The sequence below is a fragment of the Hyaena hyaena genome, unplaced genomic scaffold, assembly GCF_003009895.1.
Source record: "Hyaena hyaena isolate Hyena2069 unplaced genomic scaffold, ASM300989v1 scaffold_472, whole genome shotgun sequence".
Lineage (NCBI taxonomy): Eukaryota > Metazoa > Chordata > Mammalia > Carnivora > Hyaenidae > Hyaena > Hyaena hyaena.
The window spans coordinates 1,486,022-1,508,952 of NW_024081106.1; the positions used below are offsets into that span (position 1 = coordinate 1,486,022).

Sequence of the window (22,931 nt, forward strand, 5' to 3'; positions counted from 1 at the left end):
TCAGACATCATGTCTGACCTTGGGGTCTGGACCTCCTCTCATGCTCATGATTTTACATTTAGTATAGGTTGCCTCTCTGTAGGCAGCACACTCTCCAGGAGACAGGCTCTTGAGCCAGGCATACAGATCCACCTTATACTGTTGTTTCTGCAGCTCCTCAGCCTGCTGCTTATTTATAATGGTCCTTCTGGCTCTGTGGGACTCGCTGCCAGCACCTGCCAATCTCCACCCTGTGCTGCCTCAGGGGCACATCTTGTAGCTCCCTACTCAACCACAAATCCCAGTGGAACTTCTCATGTCCATTCATGGGGGGCTTCTGGAGCTCTCCATGGAATGTCATTGTCTTGTAAAAATAGTTTTCTGGGGGAGACTTCACTTCTGGCACATGACTTGAAACTTCTTTTGGGCCCTGTTTGGGCTTCTCTTGGTTGCATTCGATTTGTTGGAGTTCTGGAATAGATCAGGGTGGTCAGCCTTGAATCGAGCCAGTTTCTCCTGGAATTCTTGTTTCTCCTTCTGAAAATCTTGAATGTATTTGAGCTGTATCTGCTCTGGGCGCTCCTTGTATTTCTTAGACATGAGCTTGTTCAGCTCCTGATTGCTCAGGTTGGGATATTTTGGGGAGCACTGAAGCCACTTCTCCTTGAAGAAGCGAAGGTAAGCAGTCAGGGGCTTCTTGGGCAAGTCTAGTTGTTTCTTGCGATTTTTGCTTCTGTCGGTCTTTTCAACATGTTCCTTAGCTTCCCGGACTAATTCTGTCAAAGTGCGAAATTTTCTCAGGTGATAAGAAACCTCCAACCATTTGAGTTTGCACATTTCTCTAGAATAATCCTTAAAAGCTACTTTTTCCCAGTCCATCTGTGACTGAGTTGTTTTGAATGTGTGGCTGTCATTGGATGGAAGGTTAGTCTCCATACGTTCTAGTAAGTTCATAATGTCTTCTTTGGACCAGTGACCTTGGCCTCTAGACAATGCCACTTCTAGTTCTTGGACCACTTATCTGGACTTAGCCATTCAGAAACTTCAGCAGGAGCTCAAACTTCCTCAACATCAAGACTTATTTCTGGAAGTCCTGCAGTGTGTGGAGGTCTATGTTTCTGAGGAGAAAGAGAAAAAATGAATAAGAAAACCACAATCCACTTGGGGATATGCCCCCTATATAATTTAATAACCCTTAACAGTGTAAATGGAAAATTGCCCACTTCTGAGTTGAAATTTATGTTTACATTTTTGCTTTTATTTTTTTGTCTTGCTTTGTTTTTTAGAGAGAGAGAGCATGTGGAAACTTAAAAGAGGGACACACAGAGACAGAGAGAAACCCGAGCAGGCTCTATGTTCATCGAGGAGCCCTATATGGGGCACAATACCATAACCCTGGGATCATGACCTGAGCAGAAATCAAGAGGTGGACACTTAACCTACTGAGCCACCCAGGTGCCACACTGTTCCTCATCTTTAAGCCTCAGCCCCGGGGCGCCCGGGTGGCGTAGTTGGTTAAGCGTCCGACTTTCGCTCGGGTCATGATCTCGCGGTTCGTGGGTTCGAGCCCCGCGTCGGGCTATGTGCTGACTGCCAGCTCAGAGCCTGGAGCCTGTTTCAGTCTGTGACTCCCTCTCTCTCTGACCCTCCCCTGCTCACGCTGTCTCTCTCTCTCTCTCTCTCCTAGAAATAAATAAAACATTAAAAAAAAAAAAAGCCTCAGCCCCTTTTACCACACTACAACAAGATTTTCCAATTAAGTTTTAGGGCCAAGCCAAATATAAAACTACATGAAATCTAGAACATTCCCTGTAGATATCCCCATTTGTGTATACAAGGAATGTAAAATAAAGAAAATAGTATGTAAATTTGTTAATGTCAAAACAATAACAGATTAAAATTTGAAAGCTCAAGAGAAACTGGATGGACTTACATAATTTTTGTTAACTAGGCATACTATACCCACTTAGAAAAGTCTTAAGCCTGCTGACAGTTAAATTAATTATTTTTAAAGAAAAAAGTAAGGACTCCTCATCTAATGATTGTATATTTGGTTTCATCAATGCTTATAAGAAGATCCACCCAATTGGGTCAGGAGTTGTGTGTTCTCTGGGCTCTCTACAAGAAGACAGGGGTAACTTTCTGAGTTCTCACAGTCCGGCCAACTTCATAGGCCTCCAAAAAAAACAAACTTACTTTGCCTTTCCAAAACCTTTAGTTTGCAGTCTCTGAAGCTCTGCCCTGATTAGTTTCAACAGTAGGCAGGGCCAGTGGAAGGTGCACCTTTTTGTCCTTATATAGAATAATTCTATTCTCAGTCTCCAGAAACCATGTGCTGAAATTACCCTCCTGTTATTGGTTCATCCTTGCCATTATTTTAAAAAAACGTGCACATGACAAATTTTTGTCTGGGTTTCTGGGTCCCCACATTCTTCTCCAATTCCTGCTTGCACATCTGACTATATTTCAATATGGTATTTGAATGTAGATCCTTCCCTTTGGTGTTAATTTCAGTGCCTTCTTGTGGTCTAGGATCTGATATTTTCTCATCTTCAGGATGGCCATCTAAATCCTTTCAGTGCTGCTCAAGATTTCCTTAGTCTACCGACATTCAGGTGAACTTTGATATCAAAATGTGAATCATTACACTGGGTGTTATATGGAAACCAATTTGACAATAAACTATTTGTAAAAAAAAAAATAAGCAAAAAAAATGTGAATCATTATATTCAATTCTGGGTCTAGGGAGATGGGATTTCTAAACAAAAACTACAGAGGATTTGGTGAAAGCAATCGATCAAAGTCAAACTATTAGGAGATCATGATTGCAAGGATGACGTAGTTTTACTTCTACAGCAAACACTGGCGAAACCATAGCTCTGTTCCCTTGGTGATCACACAGTTTACCCGAGAGAAGTTCCTGCCACTTCCCAAGTAAAAGCAAACACAGTATCATTAGTTTAATATCCCAGCAAACTACATTTGTTTCTATGAAATCATCTCATTTTCCAAATTTAAAAAATGACTCCATTCCTTCATCTTTTTCATAACTAAAGCTATTTTGTCATCTGATCTTGCTACATATTTTTGGAATAATTTGGTGATTAAGTTTTGGTTTGTTGTTTTACTCATCCCTTGGCTGTTTATATAGATTATAAGGACTCAAAGTAGTTTCTGGTCTTGTAATTTTTTAGTCTGTGTAGATCATAAAACTGAGTTAGGGTCATCTTATTTTCTTTGTATAAATATATTACATTCTATTCTATAAGTGGCAATATGCAAGTATGTTAGAGGAAATATTTGGTAATCTATAAGTAGATAAACATTGGATAATTTGGAAAAGAATTGTATTTGACTGTTGGCAAATAATTTCAAAAACCTAAATTTTCTGACATAAAGTTAGAGATGGCACGAATGAATGGGCTTGGAGAAAAGTGACACTGGTAACTGCAGAAATGTCAGAAATTAGAGGAACAGTGTGTTTATGTAGAATAGAAATAAATGAATATTTTGCAAAACAAAATTTTAAAATTATGATACATTTTCTGGTGCTGATTGTAATTATATGATTGTTAAACCTTTTCACCATGACAAGGGTTGCTTGGTAATAGTTCCAAAGGACTTCAAATATGCTGTTAGTCCCTTCTTCACAATTGTTTTTCGATATCGGTGTATCTATAATAAAGATAGGAAGGCAAACTCAAAAACTCAGTATATACATGTAAGAAGATTCAACTTGAAATCTGGTCCAATTTTACAAAGATTAATCCTGCTAACTTTTATATATTCAGAAATTGATTTTGGTGATGGATTCCATTTGGAATAAAAAACATCAAGGAGAAAATTTAGTTTTATGACTATGTCTTATGTATGCACATTTTTGTGCATTTTAGTCAATGGGTTTCAATAAAGGCATTTTTCTGGATCATGGATGAGGGACAGAAGACATACAGATCAGTGGCATTGTATATGTTTATTCATTTCATCACCTGTTTTTTTTTAAATTTTATTATCTCTTATAAGGATGTTATTTTACTAACTATTATATCCCCAAGCTGTTCCTGGAACTGTAAAGTTATCAGAAAATTCTTGTTTATTGAATTAATTGAGTTGCTTAGAAAGTACAGATTGCTTGTTTTAGCCTGTTGCAATGTCTTGGAGAGTAATAGCTTACTGATTTGATTGAGTCAAAGATAGGACTTCTGGCTCCAACATTTAGTAGCAGTGTGATTTTGGACAAGAAATCATGATGGGATGGTTTTGACACTTAAATGAAATTAGATGAGTTTAGTGCAAAGCTAAATGCTCTTATTGCAAAGAGCTCCTCTTTATGAAGTGACATAAATAGTCCACAAATATTAAGACCAAAACATGCACAGAAATCTTATATGAGCATATAAGTATACATTTATGCCTGCCATCTACAATCCCTTATTTTTTGGTTCTACACCTTAGTCTTCTTTATCCATTTTATTGTTTTCACTATCAAGTGATTTTATTTTTTTATTTTTAAAAAATATTTATTTATTTATTTATTTATTTATTTATTTATTTTGAGAGAAAGAGAGAGAGAGAATGTGTGCATGCATGTGCAAGCAGGGAAGGGGCAGAGACAGGGGAGAGCAACAATCCTAAGTATGCAACTAAATGTTGCATGAGGGGGGATGAAATCTGTGGTTCACCAGTCATTCCAGGCAATTTAGATGATTGCTAAATTTTGAGAAACACTGAATGAGGCTGGTTTACAGATACAAAGACCAAGGTAAGTTTCTTCCACGTGAGAGCTAGAGTATCCCTAGACACACTTTGATTCAGTAATATTGGTTAAATATTCTTTAATGAAAAAAGTATAATAGTGGCAATTAAGATCTTAAAGAGAATGTTGAGGATTTCAAAACCAAAGTTAGATAGTCATATTTCTGGATTCTTGACTACTTAAATAGAGGGAAACACTTTTCTTTATCTTAGACAATTCAAATATTAAATCACATTTTTAAGAAACCTCTATGTATGCAGTTGAAAAAGTCGTGAGTTTAATTTACTTTCGTGAAGGTTATTCAGAAAAGATATCGCAATCAGATTTTAGGTAGGTTGTTTTTTTAGGTGTATTTCGAATTCTGGAAATGTGATGAGAAGATTGCAATGTGTTATATGCAAATACATAGATAGATACTAGATATATATGCATTATATTTATACATTTTAAATTATTTATACATTTTATACTAAATATGGATATTGGCAATAGTAGAGCAGCATTTTTCTAGGGGTCAAAACATCATTAGGCATCTGAGACATTGGTGGCAGATGTTAGGGTCTCATGACACACAATTAAGAGGTAAGACACTGGTACAGAGATGGACAAAACACCCATAGAAACGGAAGAGGAAGCCTAAGACTCACTTGTTATATGGAAATCTGATTTTTTTACTAAATAGGTAGGCATTGCCAATGGGCTATAAAAGAGAAACTTCCCAACGAATATTCTGTGATATTTTCCCCAAAATTAATTACAGGTACACTCAATATGAAAAAGCAAATTCATTGTTTTAAAAGAAGTGAATACAGTAAAATATCTTTTTGATTCTGTGTTAGAAAGGGACTTCCCAGTGAAGAAATCAAAAACACAATTTAAATAAGGTAACTACTGATCTATTTAACTACAAAAATTTTAAAGATATCTGTTCTCAAAAGACACCCTGATGAAAGCGAAAAAATGAGAAAAAAAAAACTGTAAGACATAAGACTACTAAAGGATGAATATCCAAAATATGTAAAGACTACTTCCAATCTGGAAGAAAAATAGTGCCTTCCCCCTAGGTAAAACGTCTGAAACTTCACAGGAGGATAAGTAAGCAATAAATGTGAGGATCTTCTCAACCGCATTCATAGTTAAAGACAAAATTAAAATGACAATCACTACCATCAGATGAACATTTAAAGGATTAATATATTAAGTTTTGGTAATGAGGTGAAGCAACTCTCTTGGCTGAGCAGAGAAAGATCTGCGGAAGGAGGGGGGACCAGTATGGGAGGTTGGGATGGGGGAGTGGTCTAGGCAAGGTTTGGGTGTGCTGAGTCCAACTTTCCTCCAACCTCACCTGGAGGCAGAGGGTGAGCTGAAGGCCAGAGGGTGGCTATTACAGAGGATGAAGACCAGGATGCCTCTCGTGTGCGTGCTGGCACCACAAAGCCACCCACCCCATACAGGGCATCAAGGGCACTGCATTGAGCAGGACAAGCGGGGAGGCTCTTGGCAGCCCTACTGTGGCTTTTTAATAATTCCCGAAGCTATCACAGGGAGACTGGAAAAAGTCACTTGCCACTTCCGCCACACCCTGCTATTACATATTTGAAAAATGCTGTTTTCCTCGTGTTCTGGCCTCAGCAGCTCTAACTTCTGCATCTTCTAGGCACATGCGGGACCATGCATGGTGCCTTCCCAGAGCCCAGGTCTCGGCTTTAGCCAAGCACTCTTCTGGGCTCCAGGCCAAAACCAGGGTCCCAACCCTGTCACATGTCTGATAGTGACAGTGCAACATAAGGTGGCTGGCACTTTGAGAATTTTGAAGGCTTAGGTCGCATTTGTTTTCAGAATGAGTTCTCCTTAGGGGAACTGACCCCGGGCACTTGGGGTGCAGGGAGGGGTGTTCCACACCCAAGAAAGATCAGTGAAATCTGGGGAGATGATTTCCAGGCCCCGCCCACCTTAGACAGGGCCCCGGAATCCCTAGGAATAGGCAGCGCTCAAAGCATCAGAGAACTCTTGTCCAAAGGCTCTGGACAGTACTTGCCTAGCAGGTCTGATTTGGAAGCTCCTGATGTACCCGACAAGGGAGGGAGAGGCTAACTTTGCACCAGCCATCCTCACTCCCTGCATGAGAGGGTCTCACACCTGGGGGGGACACTAGATGAGACAGAGTCGTGATGGACCTTTGTGGCCAAGAGCTTGGAGATAGATTACTGACCTCCTCTTCTCGAAAGGCCTGACATTTGCCTCCTTTTAGCCTAAAAAAAGCTGCACATTCCCTGTTTCTTCCCCTTCTGAGTAGAATTTAGTGTTTTGTGATGACCCACACTGGATTCTTTTCCCATCAGGTACTTCCTAATAAAGGGGTATATTGGAGATACTCGTCACACGCACACAAACACCTTGTAGTGGAGCCCAGTGCTCACAACACTACAAATCCCTAGAACCTAGTTTCTAGAACCTCTTATGCAAGACCCTGGCCCCACTCCACCACTGTCAAAGCCTGCTTACTTAACTCACTCAGGAAAATAAGTACACAGTAAAAATCAAAGGGAGCCATTGTGTCTCAAGCCTAGCTGCTCTAAGCACACAGACACCCAGAACACAGACAGACACACAAATCCCTCCAGGTGGGGAGGGGAGGGGGAAGGGAAGAGGGAAAGAGAGAACACTAAAATAACTATATCAAAAGAGCAGGAGATCAACAGACATTTTAATGAAAAGAAGATAATATTAGAAGCACATTTGTGCCAACTAACTCCACAGCTTAGATGTGGGCAACATTATTGAAAGAGACACAATACCTGGGGTGCCTGGGTGGCTCTGTGGGTGAAGCGGTTCAGGTGGGTAAGCATCTGACTCACAATTTTGGCTCAGCTCAGGATGTCATGGTCATGATCATCATGAGAAGGGGAGAGACAGGGAGAGAGAGAGAATTCCAAGTAGTCTCTGCACTGTCAGCAAAGAACTGGGTGTGGGCCTGGATCTCATAAATCCTGAGGTCATAACCTGAGCCAAAATCCAGAGTCAGACGCTTAACCAACTGAGTCACCCAGGTGCCCCACTTTTTATCTGTCTTTAAGAAAATCTAGGGTGCCTGGGTAGCTCTGTTGGTTAAGCATCCAAATATTGGTTTCAGCTCAGGTCATGATCTCATGGTTCATGAGTTGGAATCTCTCATAGGGCTCTTGCCGACAGTGTAGAACCGGCTTGCTATTTTTTTTCTCTCCCTCCCTCTCTCTGCACCTCCCCTGCACTCTCTCTCTCTCTCTCTCTCTCTCTCTCTCGTTCTTTCTCTCACTCTCAAAGTAAATAGATAAACTTAAAAAAGTTTTTAAAAAGCAGAGAAAAAGTTTATATTTGAGAGGTATTTATTTATTTATGGGGAGTTCATTTATTTTAAAAACAACAAATCCACATGGATCACATAGGTTAATTCAAGGTGTGGCTTCTTACTAGCGATTAAATGTGGAAGTTTGATTAAGCTGATTTAAGGTTTCTAATCAGTCATCATCATCACGGTGTGTCTTCCCAGATGCAAAAATCCAATCATGAACTCCAACACCTTTCCCAAGATTGGATAATCCAAGATAATTATCTTAAATTTACATTTTAAAAGGATCACTTTTGCATTTTTGGAGAGACACTGGAGAGGGGAGGAGGAAGATTGATTAGGAGGCTCTTATGAAAATCTAGATGAGAGGCGATAATGACGTGAACCAGTGAAGTCTTAGAAGGTGGATGTGAAGGTGATTACAAGTACTGGCATATCTTGTTTTATTGCGCTTTACTGTAGTGCCCCTCACAGATACTGGATTTTCTTATATTCCATATTGAAGGTTTGTGGCAACCCCGAATGAAGCAGATCTGTCAGCACAATGTTCCCACAGCATTGTTCACTTCATGTCTCTTTGAATATTTTGGTAATTTTTGCAATATGTCAAACGTTTTTGTTATTACCTTTGGTATTATTTTGTAATTGTTTTGGGGCACCAGGAATTGTGCCCATACAAGACAGAGAACTTAATCGCTAAGTGTTGTGTGTTTTCTGACTGCTCCACATAGCAACTATTCCCCCATCTTTCTCCCTCTCCTAGGGTCTCCCTGAGACCACAATGTTGACATTAGGCCAATTAATAACCTTACCATGGCCTCTAAGGGTTCAAGTGAAGAGAAGAAACAATCTGTGAGGCTGACTTCATTGTTGTCTTCTTTTAAGAAATTGCCTCAGCCATGCCAATCTCCAAAACCCACCACCCTTGATCAGTCAGCAGCCATCAACATTGAGGCAAGACCCTCCATCAACAGAAAGATTATGACTTGCTGAAAGCTCAGATGATGCTTAGCATTTTTTAGCAAGAAAGTATTTTTCAAATTAAGGTATGTACATTTTGTCCAACATAAGGGTAGTGCATACTTAACAGACCACAGTGTAGTGTAAACATAATTTTTATCTGCACTAGAAGACTGAAACATTCACCTGACTCACTTTACTACAGTGGTCTGGAACTGAACAGCATTATGTCCGAGGTATGCCTATAGTTGATTTCTGGTGATAATTTGAAGGTGGAACCAATAGTATTTCATGATGTGGATCACATGTAAGGTCTGAGATTAATGAGAGACATCAACTGTGGCCCAAGGATGTTGGCCCGAGGAACTTGCACACAGGAATACTGAACACATGTATGAGCAGGAGAAAAATCAGGAGTTGGATTTTGGTTGTACTAAGCTCGGGATTCCTGTTAGACATCCAGCTGGAGATGACAAGTCTACAGTTCAAGAGAGAGGTCTGGGACACAGATCCAACTGTGGGAGTCATCAGTGTAGAGATAGTATCTAGAGTTTTGTAGGACTGTGGTTACTAGAGAAATAATTATAAATAGGAAACTTGAGCCCAGGGCCATTTCAAATTTGAGAAGCTTAAGAAATGAAGAGAGAAAAAGAGCATTCAAGTAGGAGATCCCAGAATTAGTGTTTTGGAAGCCAAGCAAAGACTGGTTTTTAAGAAGGAAATAGTAGTAGCCTTGCCAGTGGGTTGAGAGGAAGGCTAAGAGGTAACCACTGGATTCAGAAGAGGTGGATAAGAGTTCAGGGTGGTAGTGAGGGAGTTTGGAATGAGTTGGAGAGGAGGAGGTGGAAACAGTAGTGAGTATAGATGACTCTTGAGGAGCATAGTTGTGGAGGACAGCAGATAAATGGTTTGGTTGTTGAGGGGGCTGTGGGTACAAGGAACTTTTTCTTTGTTTTTACTATTTTTTAAAATAGTTTATTGTCAAGTTGGTTCCCAAACAACACCCAGTGCTCATCCCCACAAGTGCCCTCCTCCATGCCCATCACCCCCCCTCCCCTCTCCTCCATACCCATCAGTCCTCAGTTTGTTCTCAACATTCAAAAGTCTCTCATGGTTTGCCTCTGTCGGAGGCAGAATCCGGCAGGTCCAGGGGTCCCTGAAGGATGGGCGGTGTCGGCGAGAGAGAGTGAGAGCGCCCGAGATTCTTTCTGATCACCAGGCAGGCATCTCTGCTCTGACTGGGGCTCCACTTTATTTTAAACGTTTTGGAGATGGCACAGAAGTGTCATTTGCCTTAGACAATGATTTCTGACAACAAACTTCTTAGATATGTAAGAATTTCCCAGAACATAGATTTATAGAAGACTCATGCATAACCTTTATCAATAGCCATTGAGGTAGGGGATTTAGATGCTTATCTTATGGGGAAGGAAGTCTTCTTTAGCATATCAGAAAATGTTTTTAGCATAAGAGGGTGAAGTTACTTCTCTGTGAGCAGGGGTCAAAAACAGGTCTTTCAGGAGATACCTTTGCTCTCATAATCACAAAAAGAAGAAGTTCCTCAAAAGGTTCCTTCACAGGGAGTAGTCAGCATATACAAGGCCAGAAAATGCTCCAGGCAGAAACAAATGGGTGGGGGTAGATATTTGCCCTTAACTCTAAATTAGGCTCTTTGCCTCAGGGCCAGACTCAAGCCCCCTTTATTATGTAAGTCTTGGATCTGCAAGACCCTTAGGAAGAGCCTTTGATAATCATCTTTGGAAAGACAAGGACATGCCTTTCCTTATGATCAATCTGTGTGGGGAATATCGGTCTGATCTGGAATATTGTGAGACCTGGTCAATACCAGCAGTCTCATTTACAACATGAGCCAGTAGTAGCAGAAGGAGATACCAGTTTCCTTGCTGTGACTGCCATTCAGAGAGGCTGGTGCGGCTCCCGGCATGCTTCCCATCCTTCCCCCCCCCCCCATTTCTCCCATTCTTCTCCCCCGTGGTCCCTGTTAAGTTCCTCCTAATCCTCCTATACGTGCAAACATATGATATTTGTCCTTGTCTACCTGACTTATTTCGCTCAGCATAACACCCTCAAGGTCCATCCATGTTGCTACACGTGGCCAGATTTCATTAATTCTCATTGCCATGTAGTATTCCATTGTATAGATAAACCACATCTCTTGATCCATTTGTCCGTTGATGGACACTTAGGCTCTTTCCATGTTTTGGCTATTGTTGATAATCTCCCAACAAATAAGAGCCCTGGGCCAGATGGCTTCCCTGGGGAATTCTACCAGACATTTAAAACAGAATTAATACCCATTCTCCTCAAACTATTCCAAAAAATAGAAATCGAAGGAAAATTTCCAGACTCATTTTATGAAACCAGCATCACTTTGATTCCCAAGCCAGAGACCCAGCAAAAAAGGAGAACTACAGGCCAATATCCTTGATGAATACAGATTCAAAAATCTTCAACAAGATACTTGCAAATCTAATTCAACAGCACATAAAAAGTATTATCCACCAAGATCAAGTGTTTTTACTATTTTTAATGGGAGATATTACATCATGTTTGACTTACGGGAATGAAGCATTAAAGAAAAACTAATGACGCAGGAGCATGGGGAGAGTTGCTGATGTGGTGTCCTTGAATAGGAAATGAGAGTACATTAGATGGGATAATGGACATATGGATATGGATGCAAGAGGTTGGTAAAGTCGGTGATGAGAACATGTGCATGTTCTCTCTTGATTCCTTCTCTTTGTTCAGTGAAATAGAAAACAAGGTCATCAGCTAGGATTGAGGAGAAAGGAATATTGGAGATTTAAGGCAAAAGTGTTATTAAATAAGTCCACGAGAAGAGGAGGAGTGTGAATGGACTAGGGAACCCTTATGAGTTTGCTGGGCAGCATACTTTTTAGGGTTTTGGCCATGAATTTAAAGGCAGACTTGTCACATGATCTCTTGAGAATGGGCTGAATTAAGAATGATAGAATCTGGGTCTTACTCTAATTTTTTTTTTTGCAGTAATTACAAAAACGTACTGCTGGGCTAAAAAAAAAGCAAGTTGTACAGCAATAGTTAATAGTATCCCATTTAGACAGAAAAATGTCTGAAAAATATATACCAAAGTGATGTTATCCCTGGAGAGGGTTAAGAAGACTTTTTCCTCCAGATATCTCATAAATTATTTGAGCATTTTAAATAAAGCATATGTAGTTTTTTAATGCTTATCCGTTTGTTTGGAGAGAAAGAGAGTGCAAGTGGGTAGGGGAGGGGCAGAGAGAGAGAAGGAGAGAGAGAGAACACCAAGCAGGCTTCACACTGTTGGCGCAGAGCCTAACCTGGGACTTAGTCCCACAAACCATGAGATCATGACCTGAGCTGAAATCAAGAGCTGGACGCTCAACCAACTGAGCCATTCAGGCTCCCCAAAGCATATGTACTTATTATTAACCATTTTGGTAAGAAATATTTTAAATATAGAGGAAAGTATATCCCACAAATATCGTATGCCTATTATGTGCCAGGGATTTTCTAAGCACAAATGGATAAAAATAGATAGACAAAATAATAGTCATTCTTATAGAGCTCTCTTCATAGTGGAGAATATAAGAAGACTGCTGAGTGACTTCCACATAGATTTAACAGGTGTTTGCCATAATTGTTACTAATTTAAAGAAAAAAAAAGGGATTTCTGATAAGGCTTGGTGGCCTCTGCTTCTCTTCTTCCCATTCTTCTCCAAGTAGCTACTCTTCGAACTTCATATAGTTTTGTCATCCTGTGTTAGTACTTTAAAAGAAACATTTATATACAGTCACAAAATATGTATAACACTACTTGTTTGAACATGTTTTTAATTTATACTCCTGGTTATTCTTGTTTCATTTAGTTTTTTTAAATTATTTGTTTTTGAAAGAGAGAGACATAATGTGAGTTGGGGAGGAGCAGAGAGAGAGGAAGACACAGAATCCGAAGCAGGCTCCAGGCCCTGAGCTGTGAGCACAGAACCCGATGCGGGGCTCTAACTCACAAACCGTGAGACCATAACCTGAACCGAAGTCAGATGCTTTACTGACTGAGCCACCTGGGTACCCCTTCATTCAGTTTTTATTAATAGTTCATGCACATGGCTTAAATGTCACATAGTTTTACATGCAAACCGTCCTCGGTTATACTTCTTATATTCTGCTCTTTTTCTGGTCCTTAAAAGCATTCACTTTCAACCTTCAGCCTCTCTCTCATTTTTTTCTTTTGTGACCGATTTCTTCCTGTATTTACGTCCATGTGTCAGAAAAAAAAAAAAACTTGCTTAATCTATTCTTAAGCAATTTGTCTGTTCTATGTGTTTTTCATAGACTTACCAATACCTAATGTGATTTAGCTTTCTCATTCCTCTCTTCCCCAGCATATAGAGATATCTTCTCTCCACAATTTTTTTCCATGTTTATCTTATTTATTTTTGAAAAGAGAGAGTGTGCAAGCAGGGAAGGGAGAGAAACTGAAGCAACTGGGAGAGCCCAATGTGGAGCTCAAATTCACGGACCTTGAGATCATGACCCGAGCAAAAGTCGGTCACTCAACCGACTGAGCCACCCAGGCTCCCAACCCACCTTTTTGTTCGTTTGTTTTAAAGGTTTTATTGTTAGGAGAGAGAGTGAGCACGAATGGGGTGGAGAGGGACAGCAAGAATCTCAAGCGGGCTCCATGCATGGAGCCTAATGGGGGGCTTGATCTCCTGAGCCAAAATCAGGAGTGAGAGGCTTACCTGTGTCACAAAGGTGCCCAAGATTTACACTCAATGTGGGGCTCAAATTCCCAACCCCAAGATCAGGAGTCACATGCCCTACTGACTGAACTGGCCAGGCACCACCCCCCAACCATTATATTACTGATTTTCATTAAATTAATATTCAGAGTTTTCAGTATCATGATCACTAAATGTTTTTCAGAACTGAACCAACATACTATGATTATATTTTCCTTCTTGCATAACTTTCTATTGTTCTTGGCTAATCAATGCATTTTTCCTTTGTATGGATTTCTCTTTCCAGGTCTAATTTATGCCCAAACTCTACCAAGTATAAATTCCCATTCAGTATATTTTTAAAAAGTAGTTTTTAAATTTGTTTTGGAAATATCCATCTCAAAACTCCCTTTTTTGTTCTCTCAACGGACTCCTGGGTCCGTTGCATAACTATAGTCAAGGTTTTTGTTTACTTTAACCATTATTGGGGAAAATCCTTTTATTTCTCTTTTGTGTTGTAGTCCTTTTTTTTGTTTTATCTATGTTTCTTTTGTGTTGTTTACCCCTTTGTATGGTTTTAAAATGAATGTAAATGTGCAGAAGAATGAAACTAGATCATTTTCTCACACCATGCACAAAAATAAACTCAAAATGGATAAAGGACCTGAACGTGAGACAGGAAACTATCAACACCCTAGAGGAGAAAGCAGGAAACAACCTCCTTGACCTCCACCGCAGCAACTTCTTGCTTGACACTTCCCCAAAAGCAAGGGAATCAAGAGCAAAAATAAACGATTGGGACTTCATCAAGATTAAAAGCTTCTGCACAGCAAAGGAAACAACCCACAAAACTAATAAGCAACCAAAGGAATGGGAAAAGATAGTTGCAAATGACATATCAGATAAAGGGTTAATATCCAGAATCTATAAGGAACTCACCAAACTCCACGCCCGAAAAACAAACAACCCAGTGAAGAAATGGGCAGAAGACATGAACAGACACTTCTCCAAAGAGGACATCCAGATGGCCAACAGACACATGAAACGATGCTCAGCATCCCTCCTCATCAGGGAAATACAAATCAAAACCACACTGAGATACCACCTCACGCCAGTCAGAGTGGCTAAAATGAGCAAATCAGAGAACTCTAGATGCTGGCGAGGATGTGGAGAAACGGGCACCCTCCTACACTGTTGGTGGGAATGTAAACTGGTACAGCCCCTCTGGAAAACAGTGTGGAGGTTCCTCAGGAAACTAACAATAGAACTCCCTTATGACCCAGCAATAGCACTGCTAGGAATTTACCCAAGGGATACAGAAATGCTGAGGCATAGGAGCACATGTACCCCAATGTTCATAGCAGCACTCTCCACAATAGCTAAAACATGGAAAGAGCCTAAGTGTCCATCAACAGATGAATGGATCAAGAAGATGTGGTTTATCTATACCATGGAATACTACATGGCAATGAGAAACAATGAAATCTGGCCATGTGTAGCAACATGGATGGACCTTGAGGGTGTTATGCTGAGTGAAATAAGTCAGGCAGAGAAGGACAAATATCATATGTTTGCACGTATAGGAGGATTAGGAGGAACTTAACTGAGGAACAAGGGGAAGAAGAAGGGGGGAAATGGTGGGGAAAAGGGAGAGAGGAAAAGCATGAGAGACTCTTGAATGCTGACAGAAACTGAGGACTGATGGATGGGGGGGGAGGGGGGATGGGCATGTAGGAGGGCACTTGTGGGGATGAGCACTGGGTGTTATGTGGAAACTAATTTGACAATAAACTATTTGTAAAAACAAAATTTAACAAAAATGTATGTAAATGGTATACTCTGCAAATTCCTGCAACTTGGCTATTGTTCATTCAACATTGTTTTGAAGATTTATCTGTGTTGATACATGGAAGAAATCTAGTTTATTTTAATTGTTGTATAGTATGCAATTGTATGAACGAGACAGTGTTTTTTTGTTTCTATAGTTGATAGATATTTTCACTAATATTTCTGTAACACTTTAAATTTTTGCCAAACTGATGGGTAAAATTTGAATACCATTATTGCTTTGATACCTATTTCTTGATTACTGGTGAAGTTGAGCATCTTTTCTCATTTTGACCTGCATTTTTTTTGGTTTCATTTTTGTTTTTGAGAAAGAGAGTGCCCACAAGCAGGAAAGGGAGGGAGGGAGAGAGGGAATCTTAAGCAGGTTCCATGCCCAGTGAGGAGCTTGATGTGGGGCTTGATCTTATAACCATGAGATCATAACTTGAGCAAGAACACATGCTCAACTGAGCCACTCAGAAGCCTATATATGTGTGTGTGTGTATATATATATATATACACACATATACATGTATATATATTTTAATAGCAATTGATGGTTTATATATTTTGCCCAATTTTCTTTAAAACTTATTTTTAATCTTTTTTTTTAAATTTTTGACAGTGAGACAGAAAGAGACAGTGAGAGCAGGGGAGAGGCAGACACAGAATCTGAAACAGGCTCCAGGCTTTGAACTGTCAGCACAGAGCCCTACACTGAGCTCGAACCCACGAACTGTGAGATTATCACCTGAGCTGAAGTTGGAGGCTTAACCGACTGAGCCACCCAGGCGCATATCTATCTATCTATCTATCTCTGTGTGTGTGTGTGTGTGTGTGTGTGTGTGTGTGTGTTTTAATAGCAATTGATGGTTTAAATATTTTGCACAATTTTCCATTGTATTATTTGGCAGTTTTTAATTTTAGTTTTTTGGGAAGAGGTCTTTATGTATTTTGGGTAATAATCTTTTGTTCTATATGTTGTAAGTTTTTACCCTAGCATGTTGCTTGTCTTTTAGTACTGTTTTTTGTATCTTTTACCTGCAAACGTTATATTTTTGTGTTGACAATCATATCTTTTTATGATTTTTTTTGTATTTCAGATGATTTTGCTGTCCTAATGTATGAAGGTGTTATGTTCACTTATACTTACTAAACCTTTAACCTTTTACTTTTTAAATTCTGTTTGTGTGTGGTATGGGAAGGGATTAAATTCATTTTTCCCTTTAGGAAAAGTAGGTGTCCTAACCTCATTAATTGAAAGCTAATCTTTTTTTCTTTTTTTTCACTCTGAGTTAATACCATCTTTGTTATAGTATCAGATTGTCCATATGCTGAGATTTGTTTTGGCTTCTCTCTTCTATTCCAATTAGTTTGTCTGTCCCTTAGGTAGCAAAAGTCTTAATACCTGGTAGGTCAAACCCCTCCTCCTACTTATCAAAATAAACTTAGATATTTATTCTACATAATGATTTTATTAGCATCAGCTTATTGAGTTTCATGAAAAATGTATTGGATTTTGTTGGAAATCACATTGGAGTTATAGGTTTGATTTGGGGAGAATTGCTGCCGTTATATTGTGTTTTCCATCTATACACGAGTGGTATCTAATAATTTGAACATGGTGTATAGGTCTTTTCATTTGATTTCTTTTCTGTCTCTCAAGACAGTCTTGAAGTATTCTCCACCAAAGTTTTATCAGCCTGTCTTAGCTGTTTTCCTAGGTATGTATAGACTGTGTCTATTCTGAATTGTAACTTTTAAAGTCACATTTTAAAATTTGCTTGCTACGGTGGAGATTTGCTGTTGTTTTTTTCTTCCCGATATTGATCTTCTATTTAAAAATGTTTTTAAATGTTTATTTTATTAGTTTAGAGAGAGAGAGACAGAGCGTGGGTTTGGGGAGGGGCAGAGAGCGAGAGGGAGACGCAGAATGTGAGATAGGCTCCAGGCTCTGAGCTGTCAGGCCCCAGCCCGAAGTGGAGCTCGAACTCACAAGCTGTGAGATCATGACCTGAGCTGCAGTCGGTCTCTTAACCAACTGAACCAGTCAGGCGCCCCCTAATACTGATATTTTAGTTAGCGATTTTCCAAACTTTGGATATTAGTTCCAGTAACTTAATGGTAGCCTCTTGGATTATATTACCTTTGGTATTATTAGACAAAAAGATAAAAACAAATAAGGTATTTCCTCATTATATTTAAGCTTTTATCTTTCTGGCAAGAAAAAGACGTCTTACAGGTGGTTACAATTTCAAATATGAAAAAGTAGTTTGATTTGAGGAGGGTAGGATTTGAGGAAGGGGGCATACTATAACTATACGTAGAGGCAGAGAGAAAAGACATTTTGAAGGAAAAACACTTCTTTCTTTTTTCCCCTAAAATGAATATGTTAGGTGATTAAAATAGTTAAACATCACAGAAATACTTGGAGATCTTAAGTACCAACGGCAGGTTGTTTTGATTTTCTGCCACAGTGTCATTTTGCAACTTTCCTTAACTTACAGCATTAGACTGTCCTAGCACTCATAGTCCTGAAAAACAAGTTACTTCAGAAACATTTTTAATTAAAAATATTCAGGTCTAAGTGGAATATTTGGTGTAATTCATTAATCTCTTCATTCTTAAGTTTCAGTTCACGCAAAAGATGTTGGACAAATTGTACAATTTTGGCTCATCATTTGTTGTGTCTCAGGCCCAGATGACACCAAGTCCATCTGAAGTGTTCATTCCAGCAAATGTGGTTCTGAAATGGTATGGGAAACTTTGTATCTCAAATATGAAGGCTTTTAGTAACTGTATATATTTTTTGCCTCTGAATGTATTTCTTCTTTGACATTTAAACATATTCTTTTATTGTGGACATCAGCATACATTCACATTGGCATGCCGTGAAAAAAGTGTACTCTGGAGTTCATAGCAAGGAATGTTCTTACCCTGAATATTCTATTACATAGTAACCCTTTGAATTGATAAAGTCAGGAAACTACAATTGCCTGTATTCAGGGACCACAATTAAGGATTGTAAATTTTTACGTATTTTAAATTATAAGTAACCATATAGGAGTCTTGAAATACAAGTGTACAGTTTTTCATAAGTTTAGAAAGTCTTGGTCTACCGTAGACATGTATAAGGCATCAGGGTGCTTTATACTGCATCCTATACTTGATGATTAATCAAATTTATTTCTCAGCTTTCCCATATTTCTGGTTTATAGGTATTCTTTTTGCCTTGAATATCCCAGTGCTGGGATGTATAAGGAGAATTTGTTGAGCAGGGGTAGCATAGGGTAGCTTGGAGAGCCCCCTGGAAGGTATTAGGTTTGAGATATGTTAAAATGTAGGTATGTGACCTTGAGCAAATTCTTCCTCTCTACTCATAATCTATGAAATGAGGGAGGAGGAGGAGGTAGATTTGTTTTTTTTTTCTTAGGTCTCTTCTAGCTGTCAGATTTGCAAAAATAAAAATATAATAAAATTTACTATGATTTGTGCTCTCTGTTACAAGCCAGTCATACTTAACTCATAATGCTTGGTGTCCTTTTATAAGAATAATTAAACTTCCAGATTAATTTTTTAGCTTTTTTATCTCAGCTTTTTTAGAAGTTACATCAAAAGTTGTTTGCTTTTTAATAAGTCATTTGGTAGAATACAAAAGATCTTAATTTTCCTGTAAAAATGTTTTTCTTTTGTAAGTGTGAAAACCTTCAAAGACGACCAGCACAGACCCTGGTCTTTTGGAAAACATAGTTTGAATAAGATAATTTTTGATGGATTCTGACATTTGTCATGCTTTGAAGAGAAATGTCTCCACGTAAATGTGTAAAGTCAAAATGATCATGAAACCTAAGTTTAAAACCTGCTTATTGACTGCAGCTTAATTATAATCTCCATAAAACATTAAAAACATGGAAAAATGAAAATATGTCCTCATCAATGAGGTTTTCCCTTAAGCTTAAAATAGTCACATACAAAACACTTTGATTTGGCTAAGATTCAATTTTTACTTAAAAATAAAGCATATTCACAACAATACTGTGCCAAATGCGGTTGCATTTATAATTTTTCATTTATTTTTATAGTGGTTTGCTAGAGTAGTTAACTAGCAACTATATTAACATTTTGGGAAAACATAACAAATATACATTCTTACATATGGGGAAATTATTTTCAGTTAGTATTTCCTAAAAGATTACAAGTTTTTCCACTAACACAGGTTGGTTAGCAGTTTTATATCTGAAAATTCATACATGTTTATTTGTTTAATAAAATTGCCATGGTTAATAATGATGTGGTTTTCATTAATGCTGGTAATGCTGTGAGGCATGTGTGTGTAGAATGTAGGATTTAATTTCTTTGCCTATTAAGGTAAAGCCGTTGTGTCTCCAGAAGGGAATCCTTGGCTCATTTATACTGGTGACATCCATTGACCAAATCCCACCAAGATCTCACCTGTAATAAAAGCTAGGTTCATTAGCTAGCTGTACCAAAGGAGTCAAACACCAGAGGAACTGAGGGTGTCTCCAAAGGAAGGGTGCATATAGGAGTTTGGGGCCTCTAGTTAGTTTTTAACATTTTGGGAAGGATTCGTAAAAATTAGGAAACTGCAGAGTTGCTAGTACAGTCAGTGTCCTTAGAACGCTCAACTATGCAGAGTTATCATTAGATTGGTTTGTGGTCCTACCTTGAAAGGTGTGTCTGATTGAGCGAGCAATAACAGTGTGAGCTGAGGCAACTTCTTGTGTTGTCAAAGTTTGGTAGACTTGCACGTTTTGCACATTGTTCATTTGTGCATGTTGTAGTTTCTATTTTTTTATTTATTTTTAAATTTATATCCATGGTAGTATATAGTGCAATAATAATTTCAGGAGTAGATTCCAGTGATTCATTCCCTATGATCACACCAACAAGTGTCTTCTTTAATGGCCCTTGCAATTTCTCTTTCAGTTTGTAATTCTCTTCTGGTCTTTATCTGGTCTGTGTTGAAGGATATACCATTATCTTGTGAAGTTGTGATCAAGCCAGATTAGTATTGCTCTTTACTGGGTTATCAATGTGGATCAAGAATCTAATGGTAGTCCTCAGTGTGAGGTCTTCATGTTAATAAGGGTTCTTGTTGTTGAATCATGCGACATCTTGACATTGGTTGCACAACAGCATTTAAAACTCAAGCAGAAAGCATTTGGCAGTTGTAACAAAATAACCAAAAGCAATATGATTATTCTTCTCCTAGAATGCAAAGCCAGGAGCCTAGGTTACAAAATGCAAGCTACAAAAACATTTCTCTAAGTCCATCTGGGTCTATTCTAAAGATTCAGGTAGGGAGCTTCTTTCTTTAGCTTAGTCAAAGACCACTGAACCTGTCTAGTCATCTTTATAGATCTTTATATATACTATAATAAATGCAAACTGACCCTTGGCTTGCCAAGAGGAAATAAACCATGCGATTTCCCATGACACTCCTGGTCAATGAATTTATATTGCTTTGATGGGCTTCTACAGCCTAAGTCAAAATTTGAGCCACTTTTACTAGTTATATTCAAGAGAGTTTGCTTATTTGAGCGCTCTCTTGAGTAGCCAATTCCTGCTTCATTTTGGGAGTCTCTGGTTATCTTTCCCAAGTAAACATGCTACTCTGGATATGAAAGGGCTTTAAGGAACTGAAGGCTTCAATATCATTCTGTACACACAAGACAGGCTTGGGTTTAGGAGGTAGGCAAAAGCCTGGTGTAGACCTAAGTAAACCCTGGTGACGTACAGAGAAGAGTAGAAATATAAATAATATTTTATCACAACAGAAATGAGCCATTCATTGTTTCCTTGAAGTGGGCACATGTCAGTGGAGTTTAGTTCCTGCTTAGAAGTCTGGAAACTCTTTGGAGAAGTGATTAGTGCCATGAGTAGAGCTGCAGCATTCGTTCCCTTCCCTGGTAAGTCTGGTTCTGCTGACATTGCTCTTATGTAATGATAACAGAAGCATTTTGTTGCCTTGGAGTACTCTTTTCAGTTTTTATAAGAATGAAGGCCAGGGCTACTGATGAGAGGAAAATTCAAGTATCAAAAGAGACCTTTGGGAGGTAATTGATCCTCAAGAGTTTAAAGGAAAGCTCTTCCATCTTTTATGGTAGAATTTTACAAGTATGAAGAGTAGCTGTGGTCTGAGAAAACTCTACAATGGATTGGGAAACAAGTTTTGCATTTCTTCAGGTGGCCCCAAAAGACTATAAGGATTGAGAATAAAATGATATAGATGTCTAAGAGCATTTGGGGAAACTTTAGGATTTTTCTCTAGGAGATTCCAGGCAATAAGCAGAGAGGGAAAAAGAGCAAGATATCAGAAAATTAGTCGTGTTGTTTTCCCCTGGGCAGAAGCAGTTGTCATCTGCCTGACCTGAGGGTTTATGGTGAGGTAGTCTTCCTTTAAAGATCATGCGTCCGGAGAATCCCTGAGAAGCAGTGGCTAAAAGTCTCCTGATGGAGTGGTTGTCCAGCTGTCGGGAGAAGACATGTTATTTAGTTGGGAAACATGAATCCAGGAATCATTGTCGTGGACTTGAGCTGCCATGCTACTTCTAATATCTGATCGGCTTCTTTTTCATTGAAGGCAGTTTTTCTGTGATGTCTCTTCCAGAAGACCAAATTAGCTGAAGATTGAGGATGTTACGGACAGTGATGTTTTTGTAGAATGGAGAGTTGAATTCACTATTGAGGTACAGCACAATCATAGGATGATTATAAATTGTTACTATGAGACAACAAAGGTATTACGGATGATGACAGTTTTCTAGGCCTATAATTTATCTCACAAAGGATATATGGTTTTGAGAGAAAAACAAACCTATGATACAAAGGTTATTGTATCAGTGTTTACAGAACTGTGAGTATGTTTCTTTCTATCTGAATTGCATACAGTCATTTGCTTTGGTGTGAGTATGTGTGTTCTCATGAAATGTGTATGTTGAAATCCTAATGCCCAGTGCAATGGCGTTAGGGCCTTTGGGAAGTGATTAGGTTACGAGATTAATGCCCTTACAAGAGAGACCCCAGAGAGTTCCTTTGCCCCATCCACTATATGAGGATACGTGGAAAAGTGTGAACCTGAAAGAGGGCCCTCACCTGTCCACACTGGGCATCTTGATGTTGGGCTTCCAGCTTCCAGAAGGTAGCTTTTCTTGTGAGAAACAAGTTTTTCTTCATTAGAAGCTACCTAGTCTCTGCTATTTTATTCCAGCAGCTTGAATGGACTAAGACACATTGAAACATTTTTATTAACACATGTTACTTCTGCATAATTTAGGAAGCCTAAACTGTTGATTTTTCAAGCTTTCTTTCA

The 22,931-nt window shown here is 38.9% G+C and overlaps 1 protein-coding gene across 1 annotated transcript; it reads right to left on the reverse strand.

The window, feature by feature from the left end:
- On the reverse strand, positions 1 to 6,398 carry UBTFL1 (upstream binding transcription factor like 1). The gene is given in 5 exon segments (XM_039254222.1): positions 1 to 171; positions 173 to 390; positions 393 to 986; positions 6,081 to 6,270; positions 6,378 to 6,398. Coding segments are annotated over 5 exon segments (1,194 nt in total).
- Between the last annotated feature and the right edge of the window lie 16,533 nt (positions 6,399 to 22,931).